At 39.0% G+C, this 10,748-nt stretch overlaps 1 protein-coding gene across 1 annotated transcript in view; it reads left to right on the forward strand.

The window, feature by feature from the left end:
- LOC150004599 (endogenous retrovirus group K member 5 Gag polyprotein-like) overlaps positions 1–4,411 on the forward strand; it is a 70,269-nt gene extending 65,858 nt beyond the window's left edge. Inside the window, exon 2 of the mRNA XM_090284912.1 lies at positions 3,491–4,411. Within this exon, the coding sequence (XP_090141038.1) occupies positions 3,491–4,411 (921 nt within the window). The remainder of the gene's footprint in view (positions 1–3,490) is intronic.
- The last annotated feature ends 6,337 nt before the right edge of the window (positions 4,412–10,748 follow it).

The following is a 10,748-nucleotide window of genomic DNA, read 5'->3' on the forward strand; positions in this document are numbered from 1 at the left end:
TATATTTCAATAAAACTGGTGGTGGTGGTGGGGGGGGGGGGGGTAGAACAAACGTAGTAAACAAGCTGCATTTGGACACTGAATATGTTAGAGAAAATCAATTTCCAGATTCCAATAACATTTGTCATGTGAAAATTTGCCCCTCATATTAGTAAAACACAAGACAATATATAGAAAATAAAGACTTATAGCAAAGTTGTAAAGGAATGCCTGAGTATTATGAACCCCTAATTTTGAGAAATAGATATCTATAGTAGCAGCAAGGAAAATGGTGATCAGGACAAGATTCACAGACCACATTTGTTATATACATCCATCCGTATTACAATTGCAAAATTCCAAAACTCATTAGGAGGAAAAAGAAAATTTGATCTGATCTGACCTGTTATGAAAAGTTATAGTCTAAAGTTATCTCATTTAGGCTAAATAGTTAAACATTTAGGTTGCAGAAATAGTAATGTATTTAACTAGTTATGGTCCCAGACCTGACTGGAAGTGTTATGTAATATGATGAATATACACAATATTAGGCTTTTCAAAATTTGAACTGTTCTGAAATTTAAAAACATGATGGATTTCAAATAAGAGCTTGTGGGTTTATATGGGTAATGATATATTTCTTAAGATGGGCATTTAGAACATAAATATTATAATTTTCTTCATGTTTTTTTATTGTATAAGAAATGGCTAAAACATTTATTAAAAAAAAACTATGGCACATTTACACAATAGAATTCTACTCAGCTGTAAAAAAGAAGAAAATTTTATCTTCTGTGACAGCATAGATAGACCTGGAGGACATTATATTTAGTAAAATAAGCCAGTCAGAGAAGACAATTACAGTAGTCCCTCTCTATATCATGGTTCACATATTGTGGCCTCATTGTATCGTGGCATTTTTTTAAAAATTATATTTAATTTTTTATCGTGGAATTTTTGCTATATTGCGTGATTTTGTGGTACTGTATATGTATGTTGTTAAAGTGACGTAGGTTTAAGAGCGTAGAATAAATGTAAGGTTCCTGCTACGCAGAGGAGTCTAGAACATAATACCCATGATAAGTGAGGAAATACTGTATCATATGATTTTACTCATATGTGGAGTCTAATGAAAAAACTGAACTAACAAGAAAAACACAGACTCATACATAGAGAGCAGGATGAACAGCTATGGTGGCAGGGAGAGGTTAGAGGGTGGAGGGATTGAGCAAAAGGGACATGGACATGGGCAACAGTGTTGTGATTGTGGGAGGAGGTGGTATAAGGGGACTAAATGAGAATGGAAAAAACACAATAAAAATAAAAAAGAAACACAGCACACACATTTTAATGTATGAACTGAAGTGAGAAAAAGAGAAAAGGATGACCAGACATACTGAAGAAGAGTTGTATGGGGAGAAAATGATGTGCTTTTTAAGAATAAATCCCAGTCTTCTCATTCAAAATGAAATAGTTTAAAAATCATTCATTCTTAGATTTGTAGGTACCAAATATATATAGGACCTAAATTAAAAATTATACCTTGCTCAGAAAATATCAAATGATGACAAGTAAATATCAAATATAAAATGAAACTCTAACTAAACCCAGACTGGGCTATTTGCAAAGGCTAGTAATGAATTGTTCATAATCATTTAACCATGTACTTACCCCTAAATAAAAAATGCCATCATCAGTTTAACATCAAATAAGAAAGCAAGGCAAATCCACTTGTTGACATTGTTTCAGAAGTTACAAGCACTGAAAAACAATTGTTAGTTTATGTTTTTGGTCACATAATGTGACTTCAGTTACTGAAAAGTGTTGTGACTGAGCTTTAAGTGAGTAGACTATGTATGTTATTAAAGTTAAATTGGTAAAATTAAAATTGGAGTCCTATAGTTTTAGAATATTAAATGTAATTCCAATGGTAATCACAAAGAGTAGTTATAGAACATACACAAAAATAATAAAAAAGGGAGTTAAAATGTTTACTATAAAAATAAACTCAAGAAATATAGTAACATAAAAAATGAGGGACAAAAAGCTATAAAGTATATAGAAAACAGAAAACAAGTGACAGAAGTAAGTCCCTCTACATCAGTAATTACTTTAAATGTAAATGAATTAAACTATCAAAAGACTGGAAGGAAGGATAAGAAAAATTACTGACCTGTATGCTATCTGCAAGAGATGCAAAAACACAAATAGGTTGAAAGTAAAAGAATGGAACAAGATACTTCATGCAAATAATCAGAAGAAAGCAATGGTGGCCATATTAATATCAAACTATACTTTTAATAAGATAATTTACATAAGACAGAGAAAGACATTATATATTAATAAAAGACGTAATAAAGCAAGAAGATAACATAATTATTGTGGGGGACAGACAGACATGGAGAGATGTGGGAAGCAGACAAGCTTGGTTTAAGAGACTCTGACCACTGTGTGGAGCCGCCCCGAGCTGGGCCCTTAGCCAGCAGGCTGTCTCCCAGTCCTGCTCTGAATCCCACCCTCTGGGGGGATTTTAAAGATAGAATAGAAATCCAAAGTGGCTTTTAAGGAAAAGGGAACCTGCTCTGTTTTTCTCTGTAAAACCTCAAATCCTTGTCAGTAAAATATGAAGAACATAACAATGAAGTAAGAGGAAGTGCTTTTGACCTTGTGTAAAATACCTGGATGTTTCAACCCTGTATTGATCTGCACTTCTCTTTCACTCCCTACCATTTGGGGAAGTGCTGCATATTTTCCTTAATTACTTCTGCATGTGGAAAGTGGATAAAAACCCTGGCTAATAAAGAAATTGGGGCAATTTTTCACTAGAGAAAACCCCCTCCCTTCCTTCCTCAGATGGAGAGTGTCTGAGTAGTTTCTTCATCCACTCCGAGGGACCTAGAGTCTCTCTCAGGTGGCACCCAACGTGGGGCACGAGGACTCGCTGAAGCGCCACAGGCTACAAGCCGAGGACTGTGGACAGCACGCCTAGACAGAGGAAAAAATTGGCCAAATCATCCCAAACAGAGGGACAGCAGCACTGTCTTCATTGGTAAGGTCGCCGGAGTGTTTAATTAAAGGAAGGGAGCTTTCTTTTCTTTTCTAAATTTTCTTTCTTTTCTAAAAATTTCTCAGCTGTTCTGTTCCTTTCTATATACTCACATACATTTTCACTCACTCTCCTCTCAAAAAATTGCCACACCACTGCGGGCACGGGACAGGTAGTTAAATGCCCGCTAGGGTTACTCGCCGATATACAAGACTCCCATGACAGGATTAGCTGGAACTTGGACCGGGTCAGAAACACTAGGTTTCCCGCCAGCCGGAAGACAAAGTCCACGCAACGCTAGGCACACTGTAAAAACAATCACAGCCCTATCCCCGTGGCGCTTCCCAACTTAGGATTTATATATAAGAGAGGGAGAGAGAGCTAAAAAACTTTCATAAAAATTCTGTTTCTATTTTCTTTCTATTTTCTAAAGAACAGAATGCTTATTTCTGCTGGCTCTTTCAGTTTTTAAAAGCTGCAGAATGTCAGGTGGAAATAAAGAATTTGCTCAACCTATTACAAGCAGTGAATCTACACTGCCCCTGGTTCCCAGATAAAGGGTCGTATGATTCAGAGGTCTGGGAAAGAGTAGGACAGAAACTTAAATGTCTCCAGGAGGACGGGATCCCCATAGGTCATCAGAATTTAGTTATTTGGAGTATAATTCATACAGCTTTAACTCCCCTGCATATTCCTTCAGTACAAACTAAAAGCAAAGTAAGCAGAGAGGAAATTTCCAGTTTGGAGGATGATCCCGCTCTCTCAAATATTCAGGAGAAGGAGAAGAAGAGATTAAATATGTATGATGAGAACTTTGCCAAGAAAGCATTAAATCCGCCACCCACAGGGGTGGTGGAAGCTAGGACCACCCTGCCCATGGTGCCTCTCCCGCCCTGGGACAAAGAACCTGAAAGCTGGCCTGCACCAGCACCAGAGCCTCTGCCTCTGCCTCTAGTTAATGAAATCCCCATGGCTATGCACAGCTGCCTGCAGGAAGCAGCAGAAGCCGGTGATTGGAAAGCTATATCAGCTTTTCCTGTAATTATAAAGCAAGACCAGAGAGGACAAGTAACTTATGAGTCCTCACCTTTTGAAGTATTCAAAGAACTAAGAAAGAGTGTTCAAGAGAATGGGCTCCAGTCCCCTTTTACATCTGGAATAATTGAGGCAATAACAGAGGGGTACACTATGACTCCCTGTGACTGGAAAAGCTTAGTTAGAACCGTTCTCACTCCAGCTCAGTACACAATCTGGCTAACTGAATATATTGAATTTGAAATGCTCACCGGCACTGGCGCAAACTTACATACAGCCAAAGCGCAAACTGCTTTAGATCCCCAGGTTTTTGTCCAGGGCTCAGCAATCGCCTTGAAGGCATGGAGGTGAGTCCTGGAATCCAACATTTGTGGTCCCAACTCATTTGTAAACATTTTCCAAGGGGCCACGGAGGCGTATATGGATTTTATAGATAGATTTCAGCAAGCAATTCAGAGGCAGGTAGAAAGCCAGGAGGCAGCTCAGACCTTATTGCTTCAGTTAGCTTATGAAAATGCCAATAATTATTGTAAAAATGCACTAACCCCAGTAAAATCTACTTTTACTGACATAGGGCAATATCTAAAAGCATGCAAAAATATAGGGACTGAGGAACACAAGGCTACCTTGCTAGCTGCTGCCATTTCTACAAGCCAGAAATGCTTTTGGTGCAGCAAGCTCAGCCATATGCAGCGAGAATGCCATTCTGTGCCTAAAAATTCAGAAAAACAAAGAGCTCCTAATCAGATGTGCCCCCGCTGCCGAAAAAGCAAGCATTGGGCCAATCAGTGCCGATCAAAATTCAATAAGGATGGCAACCCCTTACAACAGGGAAACGGACAGGGGGGCGCGAGCTCTGGCGCCCCAACCCACAACACGAGCTCTGCAGAGATAGGCAGCCAGTTATTTTGGATTCAGGGAGGTGCCGAGTTGCAGAGCTCTGCACTGCCGCAGGGGAAAGCACAGGAATGGACCTGGTCTCCACCTGGGACTTAATCTTAAAGGAACAAGATCAAATTTCTCTGGCTCCTACAGGGGTATGGGGACCATTGCCTAAAGGCACAATAGGACTAATTATAGGAAAATCTAGTGTCACTACTGAAGGAATTTTAGTTTAACCAAGTATCATTGATTCAGACTATGAAGGAGGAATTGAAATAATGCTGCAGGCTTCAGGATATCATGTTATCCCTCCAGGCACCTGTATAGCACAGCTCCTTCTCCTCCCCCGTATAGTACCTAAAATCCAGAATGTTGTACAGGGAGAGGGGACTGTTAGAAGTGCAAATGATCAATCTGTCTTTTGGACAACCTCTATTCAATTAAATAAACTTATAATTGAGGTTAAAATTAAGGGTAAAGTTTTCCCTGGACTATTAGATACTGGAGCTGATGTTTCAGTGATTTCTAACCAATTCTGGCCCTCAGAATGGCCACTAATAGAGGCTGATACTTCCCTAACAGGCATAGGAGGTCTTGCCCAGCCTAAGAGAAGCGCCTGGTCACTTCACTGTTATGGCCCAGATGGACAAGAGGGGTATATTCAACCCTATTTCCTCACTGCCCCATTAAATGTATGGGGAAGAGACCTTCTTACTCAATGGGAAATGAAAATTACCCTACCACATTTTCCATAATGGCCACTGTCCCCAAATCTCCTCTACCTCTCACCTGGCTTAAAGACACGCAGGTGTGGGTTGACCAGTGGCCACAAAAGGGGGAGAAATTAGAAAAACTTCACAAATTAGTTCAACAACAACTTGAGGCAGGGCATACAGAACCTTCTAATAGCCCCTGGAATACTCCAATCTTTGTACTTCCCCAAAATCTGTAAAACGGAGACTTGTACATGACCTTAGGAAAATTAATGAAGACTGAAAGATGGCGGGGGATTGAGGGGAGGCTGCGCTTTCTGGCTCCCAAGACCTGTCTGTAGTTTGGATCAATTGCAGACAGAACATCTCAGTGAGCAGCTGGACACTGGCAGGAAGTCAAACCCTGTCACTGCTGGATTAGAGAAAACCATTTGGGAATGACCTGTTTGGTGAGGATAGCGGAGGAAAAAGGAACAAGAGGGGATTTCTGACTGGGGTGGCTACCCGAGCTGTGACTGGAAGTACACAAGGGCTTTTTGGCGACCACAGGCTTCCACAGAGAGGAATCGGGGAGAGGGCGAATCTCTGCCTTCTGGCAGAGACAGGACTGGATCAGGTGGCATTGTAACTGAAAGACAAGAAACAGCATACTGCTGTGCACGTGAGAACGTAATTTTCCTTTATATTTTTCTCTTGTGAACTGCGGAGAGGGGAGGAAAGTTTGGGGGTGATAGAAAATTCTTGAGGAGCCCAGGTGCAGAAGTGCGCTCACCCACTCCCCAACCCTTCCCTTGGGTTGTGTGGGCATGCATAGAGAAGTGCCCTCATTCACTGGCCCAGATGCAAGGGGCCGCACGTCAAGGTGCCCCTCAGACACACCCCAAGAAACATAAGATCAGTGCCCCAATGGGTGCAGGGAGGCCCCACTGAGCACATAAAAGACTGCGCATACACCCTTGGGCAGCTCTGGTGGGCGCCAGGCCGGAGCACAAACCACATGTTCAGGCTCTGCTTGTGCCCACCCAGGCAGGTGCAGGAACAGCTGGCGGCTGTGGCACAGAAACTGAGGGTGGCTGCAGCGCGGGAACAGCGGGCGGCAGCAACTCACAGATGCTCACTTCAACTGTGCACAAGTGTCCGGGGCCCCACCCCAAGAAGCAAGAGACCAACTCCAGGAGCACAGCTCTACAGCCCTGAGGCTAGCGCTCAGGCCGCCTTGCGTGAGAATGGGCATGCGCAACCAAAAGCATCTCAGCTGGCTCCCAACAGGCGCCAAAGGAACGCGCCGCACTGGCCACCATGGGCTCAAACCACTGCTGCAAGGAACAGGAACCTCTGGCCCACCTCATTAGACCAGCTGTAGATGCAGAAAAAGAAGATGACACACAAAGGCTGAACTGAGTAAAAACATTTATTTTATATATTTTTTTAATTTTTATTTCTATTTTCGTTTTTTATTTGTATTTTATTTTAATCTTTTTAAACTTTTTATTTTTAACTTTAAATTCAATTTAAATTTTGACTTTTTAAAAAAAATTTTTTTCCTTAGAAAATTTTATCTTTAATTTGTTTCATTCAATCTCTCCTTCTCATCCTTCCTCTTTAATTTTTATTTGTTTGTGTGTCTAGTTTAGCCTCCCTTTCACACTAAATAAATAGAATTGACTACTATATAAATCTAATACTATACAATGCCACTTTCTTACTGTATTCTACATTCTTTCATCCTTTTCTTTTATCGTTATTAACATACAATGTAAATATTACCTACTGTCTTGCATAGTCTCAACTATTATTAATCTATCATCCCCCCCTCAAAAATCATATTTTTCCACCTTAAAAACAACTCTTCTCTATTCTTCCTAACTATAAAAGCTCTACTCTCTCTACATTTATATTAACACTGACTCATTGGCTGATGATAGTGGGATAGAGGGTGGGGGTATTTTTGAGGGTGTGGGTCTCCAACTGGGGCTGTGTGCTTATGTTTTTAACAGCACCTCCACAGAAGAACTAAAGACAAAGTGGACAGAGTGACTCTCAATCAACTAGCCAGAGAAAAGATCCTATCAAAGAGCATCTGAAATATAACCAGAGAGCATAAACAAATGACATAAAGGGTACACCAAGAACATCAGGTTCAGGAGATCAAAGAGACTGCACCACTGAAATCCCCAGATCTCCTATAAAGAATCTCATACCACAAAGGTGGGAAGTGAGAGCAGACAAATTCAAAAACAAAAACAAACAAGAAGAATCCAACATGGTAAGATGCAGAAAAAACCTCTCAATTAAAATAAGAGGAATCCCCGGAAAGAGAGGTAGATCAAATAGACATAGCTCAACTATCAGACACAAAATTCAAAATAATGATGGTGAAGAAGCTCAATATACTCGACAACCTCATAAACAACTATGACAACCTCCTAGGAAGGGACCAACAGCTCCAAGAAAATTACAGGGAACTTGAAGAGAACTACATCAGCATAAAAAAGGACATTGAAACTATTAACAAGAACCAGGAAGAAATGAAGAATACAATCTCTGAACTGAAATACACAGTAGAGTCAATCAAAAGCAGACTAAATGAAGCAGACGATGGGATTAGTAAACTAGAGGACAATGTAGAAAAAAATTCCCAGACAATACAACAAAATGAAAAAAGATTGAAAAAGTATGAAGAAGAGGTAAGGGAATTACAGGATAGCATGAGGAACAACAACATCAGAGTCATTGGAATTAAAGAGGGAGAAGAGGAACGAGGAATAGAAAACCTGATTGGAGAACTAACGACAGAAAATTTTCCCAGCCTGATGAGAGAAAAAGTTATGCAAGTTTAAAAAGCTCAGAGAGTTCCAATGAGAGGAATCCCAAAAAACCCACTTCAAGGCACATCATAATTACAATGGCAACATTCAAGAAAAAGAGAGAATCCTGAAAGCAGCAAGAGAAAAACAGCAAATAACATACAAGGGAGCTCCGATAAGACTATTGACCAAATTCTCAACAGAAACACTACAAGCCAGAAGGCAATGGTCAAAAATATTTCAAGCAATGAAAAAGAAAGGCCTACAACCAAGAATACTCTACCCAGCAAGGCTCTCATTCAAAATGGAAGGTGAAATAAGGAGTTTCTCAGACAAAGGAAGACTAAAAGAATACATCTCCACCAAACCAGCATTGCAAAAGATGCTAAAGGGAATGTTCTAAGAAAAAAGAAGAAAAAGAGAGGAGAGGAACTCAAGTACAAAGGGAAATGAATAAATACATGTAAATAATAACCTTAAATGTAAATGGATTAAATGCTCCAATTAAAAGACATAGGGTTACGAAATCGATAAGAAAACAGGACCCACATATTTGCTGTCTACAAGAAACAGACCTAAAAAAAAAAGATTTACATAGACTGAAAGTAAAGGAATATAAAAAATTATTCCAAGCAAACGGACATGAAAAAAAAACCTGGGGTAGCAGTCCTCGTATCAGACAAAATGGATTTCAAAGCAAGGGCAATAAGAAGAGACAAAGAAAGACATCTCATAATACTTAAATGAACACTCCATCAAGGAGATATACCACTGATAAATATATATGCACCCAACATAGTAGCACCCAAATACATAAAGCAAATACTAGAAGACCACAAGAAGAATATTAACAATACACTCATAACAATGGAATTTAACACTCCATTATCAATAAAAGACAGATCTTCGAAGCAAAGAAACACCAAGGATATACAGGCATTGAACAACACACTAAACCACATGGACTTAACTGATATACATATAAAACCTTTCACCCCAAAGAAGCAAAATATACATTCTTTTCAAATGTACATGAAACATTTTCAAAGATAGACCACATGGTAGGACACAAAACAAGTCTCAACAAATTCAAGAAAATTAAAATCACATCAAGCATCTTTTCAGACCACAGTGCCTTGAAACTAAAAATCAAAGTCAGAGAAAAAAATCAAAGACACACAAACTCATGGAGAATGAATAACATGCTATTAAATAATGAATGGGTTAACTATCCCATCAAATAACAAATCAATAAATTTCTGGAAACTAATGATAATGAACACACAACAGCCCAAAACCTATGGGACACAGCAAAAGCAGTCCTAAGAAGGAAGTTCATAGCAATACAGGCATATCTGAAAAGGATAGAAGAACCTCAAATAAAAAAATCTAACCCTAAAGCTGCAAGAACTAGAATGGCAACAACAAACAAAGCCTAGGGCAGGAAGAAGGAAGGAAATCATCAAGATCAAGTAGAATTAAATGACATAGAGACCAAACAAACAATTCAAATGATCAATGAAACTAGGAACTGGTTCTTTGAAAAAATAAACAAAATCGACAACCCTCTCGCTAGGCTCAGCAAGAAAAAGAGAGAAAAGACCCAAATAAACAAAATCAGAAATGAAAAAGGAGAAGTCATGACTGATACCACAGAAATACAAAGAATTGTAAGAAATTACTACAACCAACTCTATGGCAAAAAAAAAAATTTAACAACATAGAAGAAATGGACAGATTTCTAGAAACATATAATCTTCCAAAATTGAATCAAGAAGAAGTAGACAGTCTCAACAGACCAATAACAAAGAAGGGAATTGAAACAGTAGTCAAAAATCTCCCGGCACACAAAAGCCCTGGACCAGTTAGCTTCACAGGTGAATTTTACAAAACATTTAGGGAAGAAGTAACTCCTACCCTCCTCAAACTATTCCAAAAAATCCAAAAAGAGAGAAAAATCCCAAACTCTTTCTATGAAGCAAGTATTACCCTAATTCCAAAACCAGGTTAAGACACAACAAAGAAAGAAAACTACAGTCCAATATCACTGATGAACATAGATACTAAAATCCTCAACAAAATATTGGCAAACAGGAATGCAAGGATGGTTTAATATACACAAATCAATAAATATAATACATCTCCTAAGCAAAATGAAAGACAAAAATCACATGATCATGTCAATAGATGCAGAAAAAGCATTTGATAAAGTACAACACCCATTTATGATGAAAACACTCAGCAAAATGGGAATAGAGGGAGCATACCTTAACATAATTAAGGCTA

This window comes from Furipterus horrens, unplaced genomic scaffold (assembly GCF_987537825.1).
Source record: "Furipterus horrens unplaced genomic scaffold, mFurHor1.1.pri manual_scaffold_7, whole genome shotgun sequence".
NCBI lineage: Eukaryota > Metazoa > Chordata > Mammalia > Chiroptera > Furipteridae > Furipterus > Furipterus horrens.